This window comes from Candoia aspera, chromosome 13 (genome assembly GCF_035149785.1).
Source record: "Candoia aspera isolate rCanAsp1 chromosome 13, rCanAsp1.hap2, whole genome shotgun sequence".
Classification (NCBI taxonomy): domain Eukaryota; kingdom Metazoa; phylum Chordata; class Lepidosauria; order Squamata; family Boidae; genus Candoia; species Candoia aspera.
The window spans coordinates 7,157,780-7,183,573 of record NC_086165.1 but is presented as its reverse complement, the minus strand read 5'-3'; the positions used below and the strand labels follow the sequence as shown (position 1 = coordinate 7,183,573).

At 43.1% G+C, this 25,794-nt stretch overlaps 3 protein-coding genes and 1 long non-coding RNA gene across 4 annotated transcripts; all 4 read left to right on the top strand.

Annotated features, from left to right (window-relative positions):
* The first annotated feature begins 2,060 nt into the window (after window positions 1-2,060).
* B2M (beta-2-microglobulin) lies at window positions 2,061-4,932 on the top strand. The gene is made up of 2 exons (XM_063314293.1): window positions 2,061-2,171; window positions 4,610-4,932. Exons 1-2 carry the CDS (start codon window positions 2,099-2,101, stop codon window positions 4,915-4,917), a joined length of 381 nt encoding a protein of 126 aa, XP_063170363.1. The 5' UTR covers window positions 2,061-2,098; the 3' UTR covers window positions 4,918-4,932.
* Window positions 4,933-5,651: 719 nt separating this feature from the next.
* Window positions 5,652-8,076, top strand: LOC134504807 (uncharacterized). The gene is made up of 2 exons (XR_010068683.1): window positions 5,652-6,315; window positions 7,589-8,076. It is a non-coding gene; the product is annotated as an uncharacterized LOC134504807 (long non-coding RNA).
* A 3,445-nt stretch (window positions 8,077-11,521) lies between these two features.
* On the top strand, window positions 11,522-18,761 carry TRIM69 (tripartite motif containing 69). The gene is made up of 6 exons (XM_063313915.1): window positions 11,522-12,157; window positions 12,885-12,980; window positions 13,669-13,902; window positions 15,265-15,287; window positions 16,068-16,192; window positions 17,902-18,761. The coding sequence occupies exons 1-6, from the start codon at window positions 11,609-11,611 to the stop codon at window positions 18,444-18,446; spliced, it is 1,572 nt and encodes a 523-aa protein (XP_063169985.1). The 5' UTR covers window positions 11,522-11,608; the 3' UTR covers window positions 18,447-18,761.
* A 1,078-nt stretch (window positions 18,762-19,839) lies between these two features.
* On the top strand, window positions 19,840-25,794 carry TERB2 (telomere repeat binding bouquet formation protein 2). The gene is made up of 7 exons (XM_063314218.1): window positions 19,840-19,944; window positions 21,519-21,600; window positions 22,486-22,625; window positions 23,663-23,724; window positions 23,943-24,016; window positions 25,050-25,129; window positions 25,352-25,794. Exons 1-7 carry the CDS (start codon window positions 19,881-19,883, stop codon window positions 25,495-25,497), a joined length of 648 nt encoding a protein of 215 aa, XP_063170288.1. The 5' UTR covers window positions 19,840-19,880; the 3' UTR covers window positions 25,498-25,794.

Genomic DNA, 25,794 nt, shown 5'->3' with positions numbered 1-25,794 from the left:
TGGCAGCCCTTTTCCCACCCATTAAACAGTTGAGAAATCCAGCAGGAGAATATTTTCCTACCACTGTGCCTTCACAAAGGAGTCTGAAGTCCATTCCAAATGGGTTTACACAATCTCTGATAGGAGTTGCATGTTAAATACTCCTGCCTGCACACTAGGAAAACTGGTGTAGGGGGCTTTCAGCCCACCTGACTTGCTAGCTTTCTACAGGAGAGGGGTTATTCCAGTGTTTCTCAACCTTGGCGAGTTTAAGATGGGTGGACTTCAACTCCCAGAATTCCCCAGCCAGCCATGAATCCCTGGTTTGGTGAAAGAACCTTCTATTCTGTGAGTATTTCCTGCATTTGGATGTCAGCGCAGGAAAAACAGACATGCAGTGTCAGGCACACAGGCCGCAAGAGGTGTGTCTGTTTAGAATTATAAACACAGCGAGCTTTCACAAACTCAGTTATACCAAGCGGCCCCGTCTTTTGAAATTGCCCACCGCAGCTACGTTGTGAAGGCTCATCAACCCTGTTTGTCAGAGGGGAAGTTCTGGGCTATAAATTTCCCTCTAGGAAACATGGCTCTCCAGATAGAGAAACACCCCAGCAACCCACACAAAGGGATGGGCCTGTCATGAGTAAGGATGGCGAGCAGGGGGCTCCCATCCAGACTGTTAAGCGCATGCGTAGCACTGAGGAATTGGGCAGCCATTCAAAGAGACACAGATCGGGACCGCCTTAACCTTTGGGGTTTATATGTCTGGGTTTTTCCCACGCTTCTTCAGTTTGTTAGGATTCCTGTTATGTACAAGCAATAAAACATTAGAGACCAGTTCCTTGTCTCAGTGTGGTTCCTGGCTGTTAGGACATCAATCCTAACAAACTCCTACTCCCATCGAAAGAGGGAGGAACAAGAAATTAAGGAGAGACATTTGGAAATGTCTTCAGAAAATCAAGAAATGCTGCTCACCATCCTTACTCATGACAGGGCCCTCCCAAAGCAAATCACGTTGCAGCTATTTTTTTTTCCTTCCCCCAAAAATGTTCGGAAAGAAAGATGGAATGGGTGCAGCATGATTCCAGAGATGGATCACGTTGAAGCTTTGCAATCATGTTGCAGCTATTCCATCTTTCAGAACATTTTTGGGGAAAGGAAAAAAAATTGAGAAGGAAGATTACTTGGAGCTTTGATTGCATTCTGTAATTACAGCAGAACAGTTGTTCAATAAAAGCCTAATCCAGGGGAATCAACAATGTACATGTAGGTGTTCCATTGTTTCCTTCTCAGTGGAGGGGTGTGTGTGTGTGTTAAAAGAAGTAAAACTAAGGGCAGGTTGCCAGTGGAAAAATTTGCCCCGTTCTTAGCTGATCTTGGAAATTTAGGCAGGGTTTGGTCTGATTGATGATACTTGGATGGGAGACCACTAAGAGATCCCAGGACTGTAGGTTAGACTGAGAAGCTGAAAAATACGGTGGGAAATGGTAGTGGCCTTCCCTGCTGTATAGTAATCTCACTCACACCTTCTGCTAAGGCCTAATGGGATTTGCCTGGTTTTAACTCAACCCCTTGTGTAAACCTTGGCAATTGCGGCTTATTCAACAATCCTTGTAGAAACAAACCAAAGCTTAGTGTGATCTTAGTGTGAACAGCCCCCCACTCGCGTCAGTACGTTGGCTTTTAATTTTTGCACGCTTTTGTGGCAGGAATTGCATTAATCCCTCGCATTCGTCGGTTAACCATTATCCGGATCTTTTTCCTTTCCCACCCCAGGCCCCAAAACCCGGATTCATATCCTCAGCGGAAGTAGATTCTCCTTAAGCCTACGCTCCTCAGAAACCCACCTGGGGCGGGAGTTCTCGGAAACCGTCGTTTTTCGGCAACAAGGAAAACGAAAGCAAAACCAGCACGGGGCACGAGCGGGCGGGCGAGCGCGCTGGAAAGTACCGAGAACACACTTGCGTGAAGCCTCCCGCCTGGTTACTAGTGACGAAACTGCTCTTTCGATTTTTTGATTGGACCGGAGAGGCAGCCCTTATATAGGCGGCACTCCGTGCCATGCTTCATTGCTGGCCGGACGGCGTAGCGCTTGGTCGCTGTTGGGGCTGCGAGAACCATGGAGCGGAAGGAGCTTTTTCTGTGGTGCCTCGTCCTGGTGTGCGTCGCCGGTCTCGCGGGGGCTGTGCTAAGTAAGACGAGGCGCGGTGGAGGCTCTTTGCCCCTCGCTGCGAGGGGTTGCTCTTCTCCGCCGCGCTCCGCAATTCCGGAGTAAGCCTTACTCCGCCCGAGTCCCCGCGGCCAGCTACTCCGGGGACCTCCTCTGGCCGGAGGAGCCGCGGGGGCGCCAGAAGCGGGTCACTCGCCGGAGGGCGTGGGCCGGGCTTCAGGCCTTATTTATTTATTATTCACATTTGTATCATCTTTTTCTGCATTGGTTCGGTTTCTTCCGGCGTCGCGCTTCCAGCCCGTGGGATGGGGTCGGGGTGAGAAAGCGGGGTCTGGCCCCCGAAACTCGCAGGGACTTTGCGGGGCTGGCGGTGGGCTGGCGTCTCCTGGGTCTGTCCTGGGTTAGCCCAGCAGGTGGCAGAAAGATGGGAGTTGTAGTCTTAACCGTGTCAGCGGAGGCGTGTTACCTGGCTTTCTGGCGCCTTGTATGACCTGGGACGGGCGTTCCCAACCGTGGCCACTGTAGACTGTGGACTTCAGCTTCCAGGATTCTCCAGCCAGCCCGTGCCATTCTCCCAGGAATTCTGGGAGTTGAAGTCCACCCGTCTTAAAGTGGCCAGGGTTGGGAAATGCTGATCTAGGAGGTTAAAAAAAAAAGTTTTGACGCCCCTGTAATACTGGTGGGGCGGGGGAGTCTGGTTGGAGGAATAATGGGGGGAATTCAACTTTGCTTTTTTGTTTTTATTTCTGTGGACTGGGACGTCACAGAAGGGCATGAGAGGGGTCCTCTTCGTTTATTCTTTCATTATTTATTGTGTTTTACATCTACCTAATTTCCGAAGGGTGGTCTAAAATATTACAAGTAAGACCAAAACAGTAGAACATTTTGTTTTCCAAAAGGTGTGAACTGCCATGACGTGGGTGGAGTCAAGGAGCGCTGAGGCTTGTGATGGCTTTCTGGATATTTGAAAAAGCCTTGTCCTCTTTTGTTACAAACTTCATGGTCTCTTTGTTTTCTTTCCTTTTGAATATTTCTGACCTACTGGTGGGGCTCAGTGCCCCAGTTACAAAAGGGAAGAAGGGCAAGATTTGAGAGGCAAGCGTATCCTTTGGTTTGGAAGGGATGATACAGGTAGTCCTCACTTAACAACCATTTGTTTAGTGACGGTTCAGACTTAAAACAGTGTTGGGGAAAAAAACAACTTACTACCGGTTCTCACACTTATCACCATCTCAGTGTCCCTGTGGTCATGTGATCGTGATTTGGGCGCTTGCAACCGGTTTGCATTTATGACCGTCGCAGCTTCATGTGGTCACATGACGGCCATTTTTACCTTCCTGGCTTAATGACCACATGGTTTGCTTAACACCTGCTGCAATTCGCTTAATGCCAGCTGCAAAAAAGGTGGTAAAATTGGGTCAGATTTGCTTAATGACCACTTCACTTAGCACCCACAATTCCGATCCCAATTGTGGTCATTAAGCGAGGACTACCTGTAGTGTGCTGGAAAGAGGCCCATTTTCTGACAGGTTCCTTCTCCAAGAGTAAAATAAAATAAAAGAGAAATGAAGTGCTGTTCTAGAGTTTCACAGCAGCAGTTATATTTGAGAAAACAGGAAAACTTGGAGTCTGGGAAATGAACAGTGGAAGGAAGGTTGGGCTGTTAATCCCTCACACTCACTCCTTGTTCTTCAACCTTCAACGTTTAGGATATGTGGACTTCAATTTCCAGAATTTCTCAGCCGGAGTGCTGGTTCTAAATTGTATGTCCCACTTTTATTTATCCTTTGCTCACCTGGAACTCGGGGTGCGGATGGGGTTTGTGGGAAACTTTTGAAATTAGTCTCTTCCTTGCTGGCCAGTTCCTGACGCACACTAGCTTCTGCTACCTGTCTGTTGGAAATTGCCACTTCCCGAGAGCACTGTTTTTATATTTTCAAAAGGTAGTTGGACTTGGCTAACACACAGGATGTCTGTCGACATATTCCAGGGATGTTCTGTTTGTACACCTTTCCCCCGAGAGCTGCAGGATGACCGAAATGGAGTCATGGCTGTGGCTGGGAGGGCGTCGATCAACTGTTGCTCCTATTTTCACCTTCCTTTTCAGCGGATGTTTTAGGAACATAATTTCCAACCTTTACCAAGCCAGGGGAACCCTGCTTTTAGTCAGAGGATTAATTTGGGGACCCACTTGTTCGCTGTTGTTATTACTATTTTTTTTTTATTATTATTATTTTGTATCATCCATATCTTTCTAAAGAGGTGGTCCTGTTATAGTGTGCGCTACTTACTTGAAGCTACCTGGATGGGTGAGCTGTTGCCATCTGGGCCTTGCAAGGAGTGTTCTCTCTGGAAGCAACAACTATGGACCAAGAATATCTCGGGGCCCTCTGGGAGAAAACACGGGGCAGGATGACCTGGGTTTTCAACCTCTTCTCTTCTTTCTCCTTTAATCTACAGAAGCTCCTGATGTGCAGGTATATTCCCTACATCCCGTGACGATGGGCAAGGAAAACACACTGCATTGCTTCACAGAAGGGTTTCACCCTCCAAAAATCAACGTCACTCTTCTGAAGAATAACGTTAAGATGGCAAACATCAAGCAGTCTGACCTTTCTTTCAAGGATGACTGGACCTTCCAGCTTCTGACCTATGCTTCAGTGGTTCCCAATGGAGAAGATGAATATTCGTGCATGGTGGAACACCCGGCCCTGAAGAAATCAAAGATTTTCAAATGGGGTAACAACTTTAGGTTACCGTCTTTCTAGTCCGTCTCTTCCTCCCCCTCCGCCTTCCGCTTGAATCAGGAATAGTTAACATGTCCTAATCGATAGTCAAGCCAGAGAATACATTATGAGAGTCACCAGTCCAGTCCCTCTTCATGCATTGCTGATTTAGCCTTCCTGCTCAAGCAGCCTGCATGGCTGTTGGTGGGGGATAATGGGAGTTGTAGTTCAGCCACATCTGGGGGGCTACAAGTTCCCCAGCCTTCCTGTAAAGGGGCCAGGCCAATGAAGCTGTGTCCTGTGCATTGAAGCAATGTTCTGTGTGGCCCAGTCCTAGCTGCCAATGAACCAGGATGATCCGCTCGATTTCGCACACTTCCTGGTAATTCCAGGCACCACCTGGGAAGTGGTTAAACAAACCATGTCTTATTATTGTCAGCCTTTGATAGTCGAGCAGTCAGAAAATGGACAACGAACTACTGGAATTCTACTTTGTTGTCATGGGGTATAATAACAGAATTCTGCAAATGGTAATAAGAATTACTTTTCTATACCAGGATTTCAGTAGACATGTTTCTAAAAAGAAAGAAATACAACAAGCTCACCAAGTCCTGTTGTTTTTATATCCTATCCTATCCTATTCTATTTTATTATTTATTATTTATTATTTTATTATTTTATTTTGTTTTATTTTATAATTGTTTTATTTTATTTTTTATTTTATTTGATTAAATCTTATTGAATTAATTTTTTATTTTATTTTTTTAAACTTTATTTATTTATTTTATTTTCCCCGCAAGTGCAAGGTCTGCTTTTTTGTCTGTTGATTGCAACAGAAATTGACCAACCAGCTTGTTGCCTGAGCCTGATGTTGTGGGCTGAGAGAGGGGGACTGGCCCAAAGTCACTCAGCTGGCTTTCATGCCCAAGGCAGGACTAGAACTCACAGTCTCCTGGTTTCTAGCCTGGAGCCTTAACCACTAGACCAAACGGTTGTTTTTATTATTATTTATTAAATTTGTACACTGCCCAATTCCCAATTATTCTGGGCAGTTCACCAGTAGACATCATGAAAAGGAATCTGTTCTGTTGTGGATCTATATGTTACTGCTGGGTTCTGTTGTTCCTACTCTTCCCAACGTGGCTTGCTTTATCTCTCTCAAGGTTCCTCTGAAATAGAACAAAAGAATTCTACAAAAGCATGTGATAGAAAATGCTGCCAGAAAGTTTTTTAACCATTTCCTGTTACTTAAGACAAAAAAGAAAAAAAAATCAAGAGGTGCATTTCTTGCTGAGAGCATGCCAAACAGTGGAAAATTACAGACTTAGAATCTGTAGGCCCTCAATAATTTGACATATATTTGAAGAAATGTGTGCTGAAAGTTTATTCTTTGTCTTCTACAGATCAAGCATACTAAGCCAGTAATCTGTAGCAAATAAGGTAAGAGATGGATGTTTCATGAAAAGTATAGTTCACATGAAATATGCAAGTATGTGTATTATTACTAAGGGAGTGAAAGATTAGCTTGCTCTCAAAAAAAGAGAAAGTAAACCAAGTGAAGCCAGAGTGCCATGTCTTTAAGCAGCTTTCAGCAGGAAAGAGAGCTGTAAAAAGAAAGCTGATGCTTTAGATTAGATTGAACTTGGCAACTTTAAGAAGTGTGGACTTAGCTCCAAACTGACCCTTTTGCAGAAACTCTTTTGCAGTGACATAAAATTATTGCAGTAAATAAAATGTACCTGCATATAGATTGGTAAAATTTTGATCTCTCACTACAGGGAGGGAAAAATTTTTGGAATAGACATGAAGGTATCTATATGCCATTTCTAATCACGTTTCCCATACAATAATAATATTTACGGCTCAAGTAGCTAATATTTTTAAAACCCTGTACACAGTTGTTTTTAAACAAAAACACAAGATGGTCTGTATATCTTATCTAAACATTTTTTTAAAAGGATGGAATGGGAAAATAAGCAAATTAAGATCTTAATTCTTCCTAAAAACCAAATAATAAACATAATGAGGATTTTTTTTAAGGTACCAGTGACCAAGAAAAACCTCTAAATAGTGATGCACAATTTCTCCCTAAACCCTAGATTTCTTTTAATGCTGGCACTTTCACAAATAATTTTTTGATATATATAAAAGTGTTGCATATGAGGAAATTTGAATCCAGGAACCAAGACTGTATAGGCTGGTGCAGTGTTTTTCAAACTTGGCCACTTTAAGATGTAAGACCGGTAATGCTTTGTTAAATGTGAACATATGTTAGACAACAGATGCAGTATACTGTCCCTTAATTCTCCTTTTAAATATGAGTGTGTGTTAGTTAATTACTTCCTTCAATTTTTTTTCTTCCTTGATTGTATAGTTTTAGTAAATAACATTATTATTTTACTATTGTTTATTTTTTATGTTATGTAAATATATTGAGAGCTCTTCCACCAAAGTCAAATTTCCTTGTATGTCAAATCATACTTGGCCAAAAAAGTATTCTATTCTATGTGCGGACTTCAACTCCTAGAATTCCCCAGCCAGCATGAATGAACTATGGGAGTTGGAGTCCACACATGTGGACTTCATGTGAAGGGAGGCTCAGACACTGATGCAGAAAGCAATTTAATTGGTTTTCCAATCCAGCCTATGATCTTCTGTGCCACGTTTCTTTTTTTTCTTTTTTTAATGTAAAAATAATGTCCTTTTTCTCCAGATCTGATGAATGCTGCTTCAGAAGACTATTTTTGCTCTTGGGACTTCTGAGTCAACTGCTTGTGCTGTTTCTGCTTATTGGGGAGCACCGCTTTCGAATTTTTAAAGCACTGCATGTTCAGTTTTTCAGTAGAAGATCAAAGATAGCCTTAGAAATTTGAGTCATCATGTACTTACATCAATTTTCATACATTTAAATTTGAATGCTTAAAAATGTCTCCCCTTCTGTTCTACTGTTAAATTTTCTGGAAGCTTTAGCTTCTTGCTTGTCCTTGCAAAAATAATGGGTTTTTACATTTTAATTTTAAAAAATGATAGTTAAATTTTCCTTTTATAAAATACTGCAAGGCATGCCAATACAGTTTGCAAGTCTTAGTAAAAGACGATAAGTCTTCTACTAGTAAGTCTTTATTAGTAAGACTAGTAAAGTGGTTTTGTAGCCTTCTACTAATGTACAGATAATCCTCCAATAAAGGCCTTCTAACAGTATTTTCTTTGGAACTTCTTTGTGGCTTTGAATGATTTAATAATTCCTGAAGTAAAATTGCACAGTGAGTTGTTTTGCTATGCAATCCCAAACATGCTTACTCAGAAGAAAGATAAGAAAATGCTAACTCTTTGCTGCTAGCTAGAGGTTATTCAGATTTTTGAACATGGGATCTGATAGACCTTTATTTATTGTATGAATCCAATTACCTAGGACGGAGTGAATCATGAAACAGCCACGGAGCTGGGTTTGCATAATGCAACAGGCTAAAATGCTGAAATTTAAAGTTTGGTGTATCAATGCTCATCTGGTTTGCTTTAAGGATCTGATTGATGCTATTTGCCTTTAAAGATTTGGATTTACTCTTTTGAATTGCCTTTGTTTTTTGGGTTTAATAAGATTGGGATTATTAAAATTGTGTAATTTTTTTTTCTTTATTTTAATATCAGGGGGAGGAGTAAATGTGATTTTTATTATGTGTTAAAGTGGAATGATTTACAGAAATAATGTGTTTCCGCTGAGCTTGCCGATCAGAAGGTCGGCGGTTCAAACCTGCGTGACGGGGTGAGCTCCCGTTGCTAGTCCCAGCTCCTGCCAACCTAGCAGTTCGAAAACATGCCAATGTGAGTCGATTAATAGGCACTGCTTTGGCGGGCAGGTAATGGCGTTCCGTTTAGTCATGCCGGCCACATGACCACGGAGGAAGTGTCTACGGACAAATGCCGGCTCTTCGGCTTTGAAATGGAGATGAGCACCGCCCCCTAAAGTCGGACACGACTGGACTTAAAGTCAAGGGAAACCTTTACCTTTAAGAGATTGATTATGGAAATTTTTATATACTGTTAAAAGGTGCGAGCCATATCTTTTTGTAAATTTAAAAATTTTTCTCTTGTGTTTCTGCACTTTTTTAGTTTTTTCTTTCTTTGTATGGTTTTTTTGTAGTTTTTATTCCTTTCTTGAAACCTAATAAAATTTACTATTAAAAAAACCCACGAAATGCAGTGTTTCATCCAGAGCAGCACCAGGTCTCTGCGCTTAAGTATATTCTTAATTTCTCAGGGTGGTTTTGGAACAAACTTACCCTCTTAATTCCTCCACAAATTCATTCTCCTATCCATCTCCCCTCTGCAGGGAAAAAAAACCCCAACTACCACAGAGCACAGGGGTGTACACAAGGGGTGTCAAAAAAATAAGATGGCCACAACAGTGTGTTCAAAACCCCACCCCTCTTTCATGCATGTCATGGTGCACATAAAAAGGGGTGTGGCTTTGATGGCATGGTTGCGGCCACCATCTTGACTTTTTTGACACCCCCAGCAGATACTTCTGAAGGAGCACTTGGGTTGCCATTTTCTTCCTCCTGTGCGCTTTGGGTTATCTCAGAAATTCCTTGATTTTGTCTCAAAAAATGCACCATACCCCAATGGACGCAAAACACAGTGGCCAACTTGGCTATTGATGTGCGTGGCATGAAATCCAACGAGAAAGAGATGGTAAAGGGAAAGGATTATTGAAAAAACGTCTTCCCTGTGGTTCATTCCTTGCTCAGGTCAAAACACCAGATGCTGTTACTCAGAGTTAAAAAAAAAAAAGATTTAGCACACAAGGCAGCTAAACATCGAGTGCTAACATTGAGTGCTGCTGGCCCCAAGGGGTGCAACACCCTTTTATAGTTGACAACTAGGTAAAGGTCAAGGTTTCCCTTGACATTAAGTCCAGTCGTGTCCGACTCTAGGGGGTGGTTCTCATCATCGTTTCAAAGCCGAAGAGCCGGCATTTGTCCGTAGACACTTCCGTGGTCATGTGGCTGGCATGACTACACGGAACGCCGTTACCTGCCCACCGAAGCGGTACCTATTAATCTACTCACATTTGCATGTTTTCGAACTGCTAGGTTGGCAGGAGCTGGGACTAACAACGGGAGCTCACCCCATCATGCGGATTCGAACTGCCGACCTTCCGATCGGCAAGCTCAGCATCTCAGCGGTTTAACCCGCAGTGCCACCGCGTCCCTGGCAACTAGATTGCCTGTGCCTAATTCTAAAATCCTTGAATTTAACTTTCTCAAGACATAGCTTGATTTCCCACCGTATCCGCTGCCAGGAGTTTGTCCTTACCTGCCTTATCTACCTCGGTGACTTGCTTCTGTATAACAGCAAAGCATTAGCACTTCCCTTCTAAAATGGTATGAGTTTAGTTTTCCGCTAACTATTTTCCAACAGTATCCAAAAAGCTGCTGGTTTTTAATTTCTCAGGAAAAAAAACGAGTCAGTGGGGTTGTGGAAATAAACCACTTTAACAAACTTTGCAAGCTAATAAACCTCTAGAGCAGTGGTTTTTAAAATGTCCTAGGAGTGTGTTGCACAGACAATATTTAGCAACAATATTTCTCTGGCTCACATTGGTAGGGGTTAGGGTGGCAGCAGTAAATAATCCTGGTGTTACTTGGTTTATAGATAAATGCTTCAAAATCATAACTCTATCGCAAGATTTGGGGTTTTTTGTTTTGTTTTTTTGCTGGTGTAAGATTAGGTGTCTTGAAGATGATAGGTCTCCAGCTGAGCACCTCAGTTTGGCAATATTTGTTGGATTACAAAGCATAAAGCAAGCAGTTGGAAGGCAATGCCAAATAAAGAATAAAATAAGGCCCATTTGACAGCTATTACTAAGTTTCATCTTGCTTTGAGAACTTCATGGGGAGTTCTGAGACGAAATAATTTCATAGGAACCCAGATGGAACCTTCTGGAAGAAAAAGACAGTTGAGAAGTGGCAGTTACCAGCCAGGAGACTTAAAGCAGGTTAGTGAGGAACGGGCAGAGACCCAAGGATTCCCCTGAACAATACAGTGAAGACTTTACTCTGCAAAATAGGTGAATTCCTAAGAAATAGCATAGGTAAATGGTAGATTGTTCTAGAAATGGGTGGCAATAGAAGCTGGGCTCAATTTACCATGAAGCACCCCAATCCAGTCCGTGCCTTTCAGATGGAGGGCCATATGGCGACTTCCATTCTAGATCCTGATGTGCCATTTTGAAAAACACCTCCAAAGCAGGAGCTTATTCCTGATCTGAGATAAATGGATTTATCTACCAACAGGGATGGAAGGGTTGAGTCTGGAGCATGCCAGGCAGGCCTGCAACTAGGGTCTGTGTCACCCAGGGCAAACATAGATTCCGTGCCCATTTTGGCACCCCCCAGCGTGGTGCCTGGGGCACATGCCCCACTTGCCCCCCCTAGTTGCAGCCCTGATGCCAGGCCTTCTAATGCAACTTTCCCTGACCTGGTGCCCTCAAGTGGTGGTGGTGTTAGTAGTAGTCCAATTTATAAGCCACCTCAATCATCCAAGCTCTGGGGAGTGAGGTCCTAAAAATGGCTGAAGATCATGGGAATGATGGAGTCCAACACATCTAAAGATCTCCAGATTGGTGATTGCTATATTATCACTGGTGGAATTGGAGGTGACCCCAGGAATCATTTAGTAGGTGATCTACTAATCCAGCAATTGTCATTTAAGACAAGAACAGCTCTCATGCATGCTTTCTTCCCTATTTCTGATTGTTGCTTTAGTGTTTGCTCTTTCCAGTATCATGTCCACGTCCACCAGCAAAAATCCCTCCAGTTCCTCGTTAATTTCCTTAAACGAAAGAGAAGTGAGCCCTGTTCTTGCCAGCTCATCAAACACGTCATGGGAGCTGCATGCAGATGACTTCACCAAGGAGTTATCCTGTGCCCTTTGCCTCGAACTGTTTAAGGAGCCGGTCATCCTGCCTTGCGGCCATAACTTCTGCAAATTTTGCCTGGAGACAATGTGGGATAAAAAGGGGGTTTTCTGCCCAGAATGCCACATAAACATTCCTGACCGCGGGTTCATAGCCAACCGAGCCCTGGAGAAAATGGCAGAGAAGATTAAGACTTTTCACGTGGGGGTCCAACAACAGAAATGCCTTGAGCATAGCGAGCCACTGACGCTTTACTGGAAACCCCAAGGGAAGCTTGCTTGTTTCACCTGCCGAGAAGCCCAGATACCTAAAGATCAATGCACCCAGTTTCTCCTCATCCCCGATGCAGTGCAGATATATACGGTAAATGACTTGCTGATGCCTGATCCAATGAATGATCCTGTGACCCAGTCAAAGGCAAGCTTTGGAAGTCCTCTAGGACTTTCCAGCAGATCGCTTAAGTACCTCTTAGTGTTCTGTTTGACATGACCCACATGTTTCAGGCTAAGGATTTGAGGCTGAGAGAGGCTGCCCCATCTAGAAGCTGTTGCACATACTGTAGATCCCTAGTTCAAGATGGTGTTAAGCAGGCGTGCACACTCGTTTTAACACCAAGGACTCACTTGCTTTCCGGCAGGAATGCTAGAAGCAGATCGTTCAAAAGGGTTTGGGTCCAGGACAAAGAAAACGAGCCGAGCCAGAATCAAACACAAATGAGGTTTAATTTAAACTGCAATTTAACTGAAATGGAAAGTGTGGAAGTGTAGTGGTGGGATTCTTCCCCATGCTTCAAAGAGTATTCCGTTACACTGAAACAGAAGAGGCAACAGCTTTGAGGTGCCCTGGGTGTTATATCTAAGATTTTGATTGACAGGAAATTGCATGCCTGTAGAGATACAGGCTGCCCCTGTATTTTAAGCAATCCTTGCAAACATGGAAGTAGAACTGTAGATGTTTGCAGTACATTTCTAACAAACCACGTGTTGGTGCCTGAAGAGAGTACAGCACAGCATCTCAGAAACCCCTGAAGGTTTCAAACAACCTTTTAATCTGGCTAAAATGTAGCTGTAACCGCCCACTATACCCACAGGAAAGGCTGCTCGCGTTGAGAATTCAGCTCAGGTCCATCCTGGTAAAACTGGAGGTGTTGAAGAATGCTCAGGAGGAGAAAATATCTAATCATAAAGTGAGTATGCACAAATTCAAGATACCCTTGAATACCCTCCCTTTGTATTTTTTTCCCATTTTGAGCTAAATGGACATAAATTACATATACTGCAAACTGTTAGCAATGACAGCATCAGAATCACTTTTCTGTCTCTGAGGCCATTATTAAAAGGAGAAAAGAAGTCTAAAGCAACATGACAAGCTCATTTTTGGTGTACAGGTAGTCCTCGCTTAATGACCACAACAGACCAGAATTTTGGTTGCTAACTGAAGGAGTCATTAAGCGAATCCAACCCAATTTTATGACCTTTTTTGCTGTGGTTATTAAGCAAATCACCATGGTCATTAAGTGAACCATATGGTTGTTAAGGGAATCACGCGGTTCCTCATTGATTTTGCTTACCAGAAGCCGGCCAGGAAGGTCAAAAATGGCGATCATGTGACCACGGGACACTGCAATGGTCATAAACACAAACTAATTGCCAAGTGCCCAAATCGTGACCATGGGGACACTGTGATGGTCATAAGTGTGAGCACTGGTTTTAAGTCAGTTTTTTCAGCACCATCGTAAGTCTGAACCATCACTAAACTAATGTCATTAAGTGAGAACTACCTGTAATCATTATTCCATGGTAATATGCAGAAACCATAAAACTAGTATCAGTTATTTGCGTGCACTTTGCTTTCAAGACATTTTTTTATTCCAGGAGAACAAATTACAGCTGCAGTACCACATCTCCTTGGAGTTCCTAAAGCTGCACCAGTTCCTTCATATCAAGGAGAAAACGTTAATTCATCGGTTAAAGGAAGAGAGTGAAATCCTTCTGCAGGAAATGGAAGCAAATCTAAACAAGCTCCAAGATCGATCACAGAGTGCTAAGGACACCTTGGTCTGCATTCAGGCTCGGCTGTACCAGCAAAATTCTGCTGGCTTCCTAAAAGTAAGGTTTCCAGATTTAGCAGCCGAACATGGTTTGGGGTAATGCTGCTGGAATGTTAGACTTAGGACTTGCAAGCCTATGCTTCGCATCAGGAAGAAGGAGTTAATTGAGAATTGCGATGTCAAGTGGAAAAGGTAGGAAATGAAGCCTGCAGCCATTTGACTTGTTAAGGTCATTTTGTTATATCTGCTCCAGATATGGACAAAAGATTTAAGTTATAGGAGGATAGGTGCTAGCCGAAGGTCAGAAAAACTTCTCCATAGTAGTTCGGCCGTGGCACCATTACCCAGAAAGGTGGTGGACATCTCTTTGTGGTAGTGATCTACTGGAATCTGGACAGCCATCTGTTAATGATGCTTCAATATGGATTCCTGTGGTGAGCAAGAGGTGGAGTTGAAGGTCTAAATGGCTTCTTCCTATGCCATGACTCTAATGGCAAGAGTGTTGTCCTGACCATGGTTCCTGTCCAGCCCTTCCACACAAAAAGAACTCCTACAAAACCCCAAGGAGTAAAAGAACAACTTAAAACTCATGTGGCACAAAGGAATATTGATAGTGAAATTTCCTAGGAAGTCAACAATTCATGATTTATGCATGTTCAGTTTATGTGTAATCCATGTTTCAGATAAGCCTGGTTATCCAAGAGCAGGTTGGGAAGATACTCAAACCAAAGATGCCCTTCTGCAACCTGGAGCTCTCCAGATGTGCTAGAGGAAGCTCAGCTTCCATAGCAAAAGGGTTATGTCTAAAGATGCCAGGGTGGGAAATTTTATCTGCAGTATTTTTGATAGCCCGATAGAAAATGTTTTATGAAAACAGGTCCTCAGCATGATGGTTTGTTAGGAAAGAAACAGACCCCAGGATAGAACCAATGTCTTGTTCTTGAGGACAGGCACATGAAGGAGATTGTGGCAGGGTTTATCCAGTGCACTGTGCCACCAGCAAACAAGTCATATTCTTTTTGGTAAACCATGGTTGATTGCTTAGCATTTTGTGTGTTAGCTCAGCCATTTGTGGTGAAACAAACCATAGTCTAGACCAGTGTTTCTCAACCTTGGCCACTTGGACTTTAAGATGTGTGGACATCAACTCCCAGAATTCCCTGGCCAGCATGGCTGGCCGGGGAATTCTGAGAGTTGAAGTCCACACATCTTAAAGTGGCCAAGGTTGAGAAACACTGGTCTAGAAGGATATGAATGCTGCCAAGTGCCTTCAAGACTCTGAGGACCACTGAGAATTTTGCAGTCTAATCTAGTACCTGTTTGGGTTTGTTGGGCTTTATGTTTATACTATAAATGGGTCCTAACGGAAGGCAACTTAGAAATGATTCTTCTTCCTGTTCTCTTGTTTTTTTTCTGACAGGGAATAAAACCATTTATAGAAAGGTGAGTATGAGCCTATAAGGAAATATTTTGAAATGATTATAGCAGACCCACAGAGTGGCAAGAACATGAAGACTAGCCACAGACTCTCCATGTGTTGGCCTAGCCTTCCTGCCGTGGTGTATTTTGCACTGCCTGAAGGGCCCTATGCAAACATAGATACATACACAAATATTCCTTTGTTTGATTGTGGACCCGGTGTTTAACCCTTGTGCATCTATACAGTGCTTCTTCTATGTCAGATGCAAAACATGCATATCAGTGTCCAGGCAATGAATAAGCTAATTGGAACATTTTGCCCCTTCATTTCTTCCCCTAAGCCCCGTGCATTTATATCAGGCAATCAGAAGCCAGGAGGGAGATTCCAGGGATGATGTTGGCATCAAATACACCTCTTCTCCATATAGTAGCTTGTAGCAGGGTATAGCCAATTTGGTCTAGTGGTTAAGGCACCAGGCTAAAGACCAAGAGACTGTGAGTTCTAGTTCTGCCTGGCTGGGTGATTTTGGGCCAGTCTCTCTCTCTCAGCCCAACTCACCTCACAGAGTTGCTGTTGTGGGGAAAATATAAGGAGGGAGGAATATTAGGTATGTTCCCTGCCTTGAGTTATTTATAAAAATTATAAAGGTGGGATAAAAAAATCTAAAAAAAATTCTTTGAGGCAGGAAGTGTTCCTAAATGAGTTCTTCTTAGCCAATATACCCCAAGATAATAATTGTTTCTGGAATTATCTCCCCCCCCATCATTACCACATTCTACTAACTCTACAAATGATCTGTATAGGATGGAGCACAAAACTGACAACTCATCTCTGGGAGAATTAGTGACCGGGACTCTGAACCCAGGAGATTTCAAGGGGCCGATGCATTATGCTATTTGGAAAGAAATGAAGTCCATCCTCAATCCAGGTAAAGATGTATCCAAGTCCAGTCACCTACCTTAACTGAAATGGATTTAAACTGTACAGCAGGAGGGGGCAACCTTTTCAGTTCCCAAGTGCTATCGTGCATAATGGCCTTGGCACCCTGGTACCCCCTTCCCTCCAAATTTTCATGATACCTTGTACAAGAATAATGGAAACAAGCACAGGATATCGCGAGAATGTGAGCATATGTGGGGAGAGAGACAGAGAGAGACATTTTTATGTTTCTTAAATTTTGGAGTCTGCAGTTGCTATCATAAGGTGCCGTGAGAATTTGGAAGCTCATGATGGCTAACCTCCAGGCACTGGTATTTCCTGCAGAAACCCTTCCGTTATTTCTTTGTTGTTCTTAAATGAAATGAAATTCTTCCCCACCCACCACCACTCATTTAGGGTGAAAAAGGAAGCTTTAAAGTAAACATGCTGCTTTTTGGTTATACTGCTGGAAAGATTCATTTACCTAGAAAGATGGGAGGGGCGAGCATATGGCAATGAATAGTTTTAGCCATTTATATATTATTGATACTTAAATAGCATCTGGAAGAACTCTTTAGCCAGTATCATTAAGACAGAATGAATTAGAAATCAAGTATTTATTGTTGCAGCTAGAAGTATTGCTTTTAGAGCAACGGCTGTATAATTAGAATAATTACAATGATTTTGGGGGGCATCTTTTGCTGTGCTGCCTTTTGGGTGGCTAAGAAAACTGGCATGGATAACTATCCCCCCAAAATCATCGTAATTATTATTACATTTATGTCCTGTTTTTCTTCCGTTACGGCATTCAGGGTTGCCCACGTAGAATTCCCTGTGGTTTTCCGACTAAGAAGGGCTTGAGCGCACAAAAATGGCCTAATTGAAGCAGGGTGCTGAACTGTTTAACCTGGAACTAAACAGCAGAATTCACTGCTGATGGATTTATTTCCATCACCTGAAAGGAAATGGAAATGGACAATTATGTGTTGTCCCCAAAGCCCCATCATCATGCCCCTGAAATCTGCTTCTAGGGATCTTTTAATCAACCAGAGGTGACATCCAGAGAAGAAAATCATTCCTGGATTTTACCCAGAATTGGTCCAATAAGACTGATGAATCTTCAGACCATCCTTTGAGATAGTTGCTGTCCAGTAAATCTATACTTTCATGTACATGCACCCCATTTCTAAATGGTGAAATTCCACCATTTATTCCAGATTCAATTGCTTAGAAGGAAGTCATAGGAGATTGGTGGTCAGTAATGAAGGAGGCTGGGAGTTATAATTCAGCAAAAACTGGAGGGGCTTAAGCCATGCTTTCTTGGAGCCGTTTCGCTTCCTGCTAAAAGAATAAACAGGATGTTAATATCTGCCCTTATTCATATACTAAGTGATGGTATTGCAATATAGCCATACTTGCAGAAAACTCAGGGTCAATAATGACAGAACTAATAATTAATTCTGTGAATTTATCTTAACCAGCTTCCAAGCCCATAACAATATATCTAGATTTATATCCGTGCAAAGCTGGAGTGGGCATTCTGCGGCCCTCTAGATGTTGATGAATTCCAAGTCCTATCACAGTCCAGCAACATCTGGAGATCTTCAGGATGTCCACTCCTGTTCTGGAGCACATTGTATAGATTGGCCTTGTTTACTGTGCGTGAAGCCATTTGGAAACATCTCCTACGCTACAACAACCATGTTCTTTCTTTACCAGACATCACCTTTATCACCTTGGATCCTAAAACAGCCCACCCAAACTTGATCCTCTCCGAAAGGATGACTTGCGTCCGGCATAATGACATAAAGCAGGTTCTTCCAGACAGCCCAGAGCGGTTTGACTGCAGCGTTTCTGTCTTAGGTTCTGAAGGATTCACCACCGGGAAGCACTACTGGGAAGTGGAGGTGAAGAAGAAGACCAAGTGGACCTTGGGAGTTGTCCGAGAAAGCATTAACCGCAAAGGGAATTACCCGCTCTCCCCCAAGGAGGGCCACTGGCTGATCAAGCTAAGGAATAAGAACGAGTTAAAGGCTGTAGATATTCATCCCAAGTGTCTAATGTTGGCCAGCAATCTGTGCAGAGTGGGGATCTATTTGGATTACGAGGGGGGGCAGGTGTCATTCTATGAGGCCAACGCCATGTCTCACATCTACACCTTCGCAGACACTTTCACCGATAAAATCTACCCCTACTTTTGCCCATGTCTGAATGACTCCGGAGACAACAAGGAACCACTGAGAATTATTGCTTTTAGCATGTAGAAGCGTGGTGAAGGAGAGACCTCCTTAGCAGATATGTCTCAGCCTGGCTCTGTGAGCAACAAGCCGCTTAGAGGACTGTGGGGAAGGATCCCAATGCCGGTGGAAGGGACCAGCCAGCACCACGGGCTTCTGCTGGGGTTGACTCCCAGCTGTTTCCAACAGTAGAGTAGCTCCTTTGCCCCTTTCCGTGGTTCAGCTGTGACAGCTGTCACGTCTGAAAAGGTGGCAGGATGCCTCCTCTGCCACTTAAACAGCATCCCCTGTTTAATCGGTCCACCGATTTCTTTCTGTGAGGATATCTGACCGTCAGGTTGAGCACAACGGATGTACCCATTAGTGTTCCATTCCATAACACATATAGTAATAATAGTAATAATAATAAAAACATCTAGATTAAATCAAAAGAAAACATTAAGTTTAGGCCTGGCAGTTTTTTCCTCCGCCCCCCATGTTTGATGGAAAGCTCACTTCTTCAGAACGAGTGTGAGAAGAGGCAAACGGTCAAGGATTCTGGGCAGGAATAACCGGAGCAATTTCATTCCCCAGCTTTAAAGAATCCTGTTGTAGAGTACTGGTGAAAAGAAATCCAGCCTAAAGAAAGGCCCAAATCAATTGCAATGTGTAGGTTGGCTGTTTCAAAAAAAGGAAAGGAAGGAAGGAAGGAAGGAAGGAAGGAAGGAAGGAAGGAAGGAAGGAAGGAAGGAAGGAAAGAAAAATTATGGGGAATACCCATAAGCCTTTACAAGGAGCAAATATTAAGTCTGTAATAACTTATTTGTGTTTGAGATCCACATTGTACTTTCAGGACTCAGTGGTTGTGATGGTTTCACAGCTACTGCAAAAACTCAGAAGCGTGGTGGCAGGTTTCCAGCTAACAAATTTTATTAAAATGCCGAAGTTTTTGTCAGCTTGCTTTTAATAAAATTTGTTAGTCGGAAAAGGTGCTGCCAGACTCCTGATTTTATGCCCCAAGGGCCTAACACGGCTCTCCTCCCACAGCAAAGCGAAGATCAGCCATTGATTTCATTGTTTTCTTTTTGCTTGTACCTTTGCTTGAGGGATTACTATTAGCAGTATTACCATTGGCATGATTAATATTTTGCAAAACCCGGTTGTCTGAATCCGCAAGCACTATTTTTGGAGCTGGGCAATGTCAGGGCTCTGGATATAGCCGCCCTTGTCAGGTCCCGACCAAAGAGGAGGCCCATGCAAAGGAGAAGGAAAGGCGGGCTGTGACTCGTGTGCAGCTTCCACTGGAGAATCATGTGCACGGGTGCAAATGTGTGCAAGAGAGGATCAGACGCGTGCAAACCGTTCCGTTCAGCGGTGGGTGGAGACTTTCCCCACTTTGGGGCTTGGCTCAGACGGGATGGGAAGGAAGTGGGCGGGGGGGATACAGAGGCTCACAGGAACCCAGCTCGGCCTCCAGGCGGGATGTTTGGGGGCCGCAGGGCCTGGTTCTCGCAAAGCGTCCACCCAGAGCTCTGCCACCTTTGGGGTGAGGGGGCCAGGGAAGCCCTACGGGGGGGGGGGGGGGGATAGGAAAGCAGCAAAAGCCCCCACTGGGGGGAGGGGGCCTAAGGCCCCCCTGCCATTAAGGGCTGCTGGTGAGTATCAGGCAGGGGAAGTCAAAAAAGTCAAGATGGTGCCTATGCCATTGAAGCCCTGCCCCCTGGGCTTCGAATCTGTGTGTCTTCAAACTCCGAGGGCAGGGCTTTTAAGCACACGGGGCCATCTTGATTTTGTTGACAGTCCCCCCCCCACCAAATCCTGCAATCTGAACGTGGATGCCGTGATGCCAACATCTCTTCAATTTGCACAGACGTTCGTCCACATGCATGTGCGAATGGCCGGGGCACCCTCGTGAGTGGGTTGGGTCAGGTGTCCTCCCTTGCTGGGTTCGCTTTCCCCTTCTTCCCACATCCAGGGAGGGCTTTGTGTCCGGTGATGATCCCAGGCCGGTTTCCACAATGGGTGAACTCCATGGGCGTGGTGGGGGTGTGTGGACGATGCTATGTTGAAGCCTCCTCCAGCAAAATGCAATGCAGAAGATGACGACCTTGGGCCCTTCCTGCCACAGGCTTGACCTGGTTACCAAACTGAGCCATTTTCTGGTTTCCAGCCAGATGTTCTATTCCAGGTTGAGTCCTCCTATCATGCCAAGCCATGAAACAAAGCCTAATACGAACCAAGCTTAATGCGTTGTGCAGGTCAAGCCACCAGGTCTTTAACTGCCTGGGTGAAGCATATTGTGTAAATCCATCCTTCTGTCCATCTCATGCCCTTCGGAAACCTTGTTCCGAAAGGGCTGAAGGAAACATCTGGGTGGTTCGTTCACAGGGGTGGAGGCTGGCTACCCATGGCAAATTGGTAAGGTGCTGGGGCAGAGACCCAGAGCCACAGCAATCCAAGAACCCTACAGAGTCAGACCAGGGGCCCTCCCATCGGTCACTCAGCTTCCCAGAGTGGACCACCAGGTATCTCCAAGATGCCCACGTGGGATAATCATCTCCAACGATTGCTTCCCAGCAGGATCAGTTCAGTGGGACTCTCTTCCTCTAAACTTGAAGAGTTGATGGCACCATCCTGGCCTCAGAGCATCATCCCACCAGCCCAGATCCTGCCTTGAGTCTTTGCCCCAAGGACAGGGTCAGAGGCCAAGGTGGCTGCCCTTAACCAGGTGCCCTCTGGATGGGTGGTGGGTTCAACTCCCTGAATTCCCAGCTTGATGGGGGTTGTAGGAGGTCTCAAACACACCCAGAGGCATCACCTTCAGGGAGGCTTGGGCAAGTGACAACAGTCATGGCAATGGCCATGAAAGAAAGACAGTGCAGCCAGAGGAAAGGTGGAAGTTCCTCTACCCGGGAACGCTGATCCCGGAACATCACCTGTTTTTAAGAACAAGTATCAGGGTTTGCCAAGGGCTTCCAAATGCCAAAGCTACTTTTCAGTCGCTTTCCAAGAGAAGCCTAAATCTTGACAGACCAAGCCATCTGCAGAGAATACACTCTCTTGTGACTTGAAATTCTGTGTTCCACGATCAAGGACCCTCACTGTGATGTTTTCCTGCAGTTGGTGAAGGAGGGGTGATTGTGAACCTGGAAAATGCTGATTACCTCTTCAGCAGCGACGCGTCTCACCCAGATACGAAAAGGTACCTTTTCCCACAACCATTTGCTTCGCTCGGATCAGTGTCTGACATGGTCTTATTTTAATAGTCCTTAATCTCTGACCAGAGAAAATCCTCCCCCTTGAAGGGTTCAAGACCCCACCCAGTTCCGTCTCCTACATCTTGTGAGCCAAAGATTCTGGCTCCCTGCTGCAAGATTTTACCTCTTTCTCCAGCTTTCTTTGAATTCTTGGCTGGTGTTTAGAATTTGGTTGCTGGATGAGCTTCTACCCTTTCCCCCCTTTGGCCAAATTGTTCAGTGGGGGCGTTCACAGGGTGTGGTCAAAAGAGTCAAGATGGAAGCCGTGATGGAGCGATCGAAGGTCCGCTTGGTTTTCATGTGCAACGTTTTGACCACCCTGTCATGGCCACCAACTTGACTTTTTTGACCACACCCTGTGGATGCCCCATTTGGTAACAATGAACAAGGCTGAAATATAGTCAGGAAAATGAAAACCAGGACAAATACATTCCTCAAGCTATGATGATATTCTCTTAATAATGTTAAATCTGGAGCAGCTGGGGTTTGGAAGTATGATGGACCCCTTACTGTGAGTCTTCTAGAGACTTATGGTATATAGATAATTGTGCATATAAATAAATAAACACATGCATAACCACCACACCGCAAAAATGAACACCACATTGCATAAAAATGTTCTGATTTTGCCTGCTGTGGATATTTATTAGAGATGGAGAAAGAGCTTTGTGCCACCAACTCACAGGGAGACCAGATTTATCATAAATGTTCTGCTGCTTTCTGAAAATCTTCACCACTTTCCCTTGTGAAGTTGAAGCCTAATGCAACGTAGTCAAATACGTTGAACTGTTTCACCTGACTTTTACAATTTTCCTTCTTTTTTTGCCTAGAATACACCAAAGTTTAGACTATCTAGAAGACCGAATCACGGTTTTTCATTCCTGTTTTCTTACTGCAAGCATCAATGCTGAAATAAAAAACACCGTTCCTCTAGGACATTTCCTTCTCCCACCAGCCAACTTGCAAGAAGGTTGTACATATGGGACAGAATGAGCAAGAAGTATAATAATAATAATAATAATAATAATAATAATAATAATAATAATAATAATACATTTGTACCAGCTATAGATTTCAGTTTTACTTTTCTTTCCATCTTTCTTCATTTGGTGGTGGTGGGGAACTGATTGCAATCACAGTGACGACAGAAATGTCTTCATTTTCATGTCCTTGTTATTATCAGTTGTCCCAAACTATGGCATCTCTTAGCACCAAACTTGACAGCCATCAAAGAATGGCAAGTTACGTTTTTTTTGCTGTCACCTGAGAGGCAAATGGGAGTCCCATTTGTGCCCATCCATTTCCCGAAACCTTCTGTAATAAGATCTGAAGGGAAAAGGTCTCCTTTGACTCTGTTTATTATTTAATCTGAAATAATTGCAAATACCTGTCACCAGAGGGTTGGAATGAGCTCTCTAGAAACACATCTAAAATTGCAGATTGCATGTAAAATTGTAAATGTGACCAAGATGTTCAAAGAACATTCCTTCCTTCCACATTTTAATGGATGTATGCAGGCATGATGGAGGCATGAAATGTACACCTTGTTTTAATCTCTGGGTGCTCCAGTGTCCCACAGAAAAGAACTTGTGTAAGAGAATTACAGATCCACTTACCAAGGAAGCCCCATTGAGCATTTGCTGCTATAAATGCAACTACATGTATTATAAATGCAGATGTAATGGAATGTGAATTTGCACATGTACTGCATGTGTGCAAATGTGATCAATTTGTTCTTCCAGATATATCACGTTCTTGTATCTTGTAAGAATGGGATGATATCCGTTAGAAATTTCCCAGGTGGGGATGTAAGTTCCCAGATAAGGCTGGAAAATAGGTGCTATTATTCCATTTTAAAATATCTATTGCATTTAATTACTGTGCATGGTAAAATTGGCAGCAAATATAATTGCTGGTGAGAGGTGGCCTTGTTATCACATAAATAACTGGATGACTTTTCTCTCCTTGAATGGTTTTCTTTTCTTCTTCCTTTTGCATTCCCTGTAGAAATTAGAAAAAAAATTGGCAACTTTATATGGGAACAGATCACCAGTCCACTAGAACTACAGGTAAGAAAAATGTCTTGAATACACTGGACATTTACAATATTATTGCTTGGTGTTTTGAATTTTGTTATTTTTCCTCAGGCATAATTGTTCACAGAAGGTGGCTGCTGGCCCATACAAGAGAATAAGATTTATGGGGCTGATTGAATTTCTTTTATAAACTGGCATTGCCAGATTGAGTAACGAGAAATTTGAAATTAAGGTTGTTTTTATGTCCACAGTCTGGTCAAACTCTTGAATCACAAAGCATCAAGAAGCAAGAAAAGTTAAGAGACAAGAAAGAGCTGGAGAAATGGTATAAATCTGAACAGAAAATAGGAGATTGATATGTATGGAAGGGTAACGTATTGACTGAGGATGACCTGGCCAAAAGTGGTTTTTTTTCATTGTTTTATTGAACCCTGATTAACAAACATTATCAAGTAATTAAATTAACATAAATCTACTAAAATGTAAATAAAGGAACAGGTTCTATAATATGTACAATTCTTAAAAAAAATCCAATCATGTCTGATTCTTGGAGACTGCCTGGACAAGTCCCTACAGTTTTCTTGGCAAGGTATTTCAGAAGTGGTTTGCCATTGCCTCCTTCCTGGGGGTGAGAGAGAGTGACTGGCCCAAGGTCACCCAGCTGGCTTCATGCCTCAGGCAGGACTAGAACTCATGGTCTCCCAGTTTCTAGCTTGGTGCCTTCACCACGACACCAAACTGGCTCTATGTACAAATTTACCATATGTAAAATAGTACCATATTATAGTCTATTGCTATTGAAGTGAACGATAAAATCCATCCAACCGTGACGGAATTGTGGTTTCTGCCTTTGATGTCTCATGATTTTAACTCTGATTTTTTTCTAATGTGGCAGTTGAAGAGGCCTTGTTAATCCACATCTCAATTGTTATATTTTCTAGAGTTTTCCAGTGTTGGGCAATTATTACTTTAGCTGCTAAAATTAAACATAATAATTGCCTTTTTTTTAAGCTTGAGGTTTGGTCCTGTAAATAAATGCAATTCAGTCACATTTGCAACTTTTGATAAAAATGAATGAAGACCTACTAGAGAATTTCATAAAGTAGATGATTTTGCTGCAGAAACTATGAGGTTTTTTAAAAAAAAAAATTTGCCGTCTGGTCTCTTGTTTCTCCTGACTCTTGAAAATGTCTCTCCAGGGCAACGCCTAGATCCTTGATTCTTAGTTAGCAAGAAGATAGGTGGGGAAAATAATGAATTGAAATTGAAAGTGTTCCTTAGCACTGTATTTATCATGAGAAGAACCAAAAGGAGCATCCTTTTCTGGTGATAAACAAGAATATTTATTTTGATTGCAGCCAAGGGCCAAGGACATCTGAAACGGGGAAACTAACATACATTCCTCTTCAAGATTATCCATCAAGTAACATGGTGACAGGTAAATAAAATATGTGATGAATGAATGAATGAATGAATGAATGAATGAATGAATGAATGACTAAGACACGTGGCTCAGGAGATCAATGACTGGGTATTCTGTTTCATGATGTTGGACAAATGGTTAGAGGAAATTTTGGGAGAATAAACACACACATACTATACATACATACATACACACATATATGTGTATAATGCATATTTATTAGCATTTATTTTCTAGGTTATACCTCTGAGAAAGAGATGAAGAAATTTCTTGGTGAGATACGAGATTTCATTCCTGGTTGTTCTGGATATTTAGCATGCTGGATTCCAAATGAAACAAATGTTTCCTTTGATGTGAAAATGAAATTAAAAAGGAAGTTGTGAGTAACTGTTGATTCCTTAGGAAGAGCAAAGTTTGTTTCTCAGCTTCCCTGCAATTTTGGTTCCTTCTTTTTTCAGAGGAGTTTAGAATGTTATTACTGGAAAGGAGCCAAGTGCAAATGGGGGAAAGTTTTGTGCTGCTCTTTACGGGCATGGTTCACTCCTGACCAATTCAGGACATGTCTTGTTTGTCATAATGGCTGTTTGAATTCTAGTTATTAAAGCATTGCTGCTTTTTAAAGAAGTCAATGTCCTTTCAGTGCATTGTGTTTTGACTTTTGCTCGGCCCTGAACCATTAA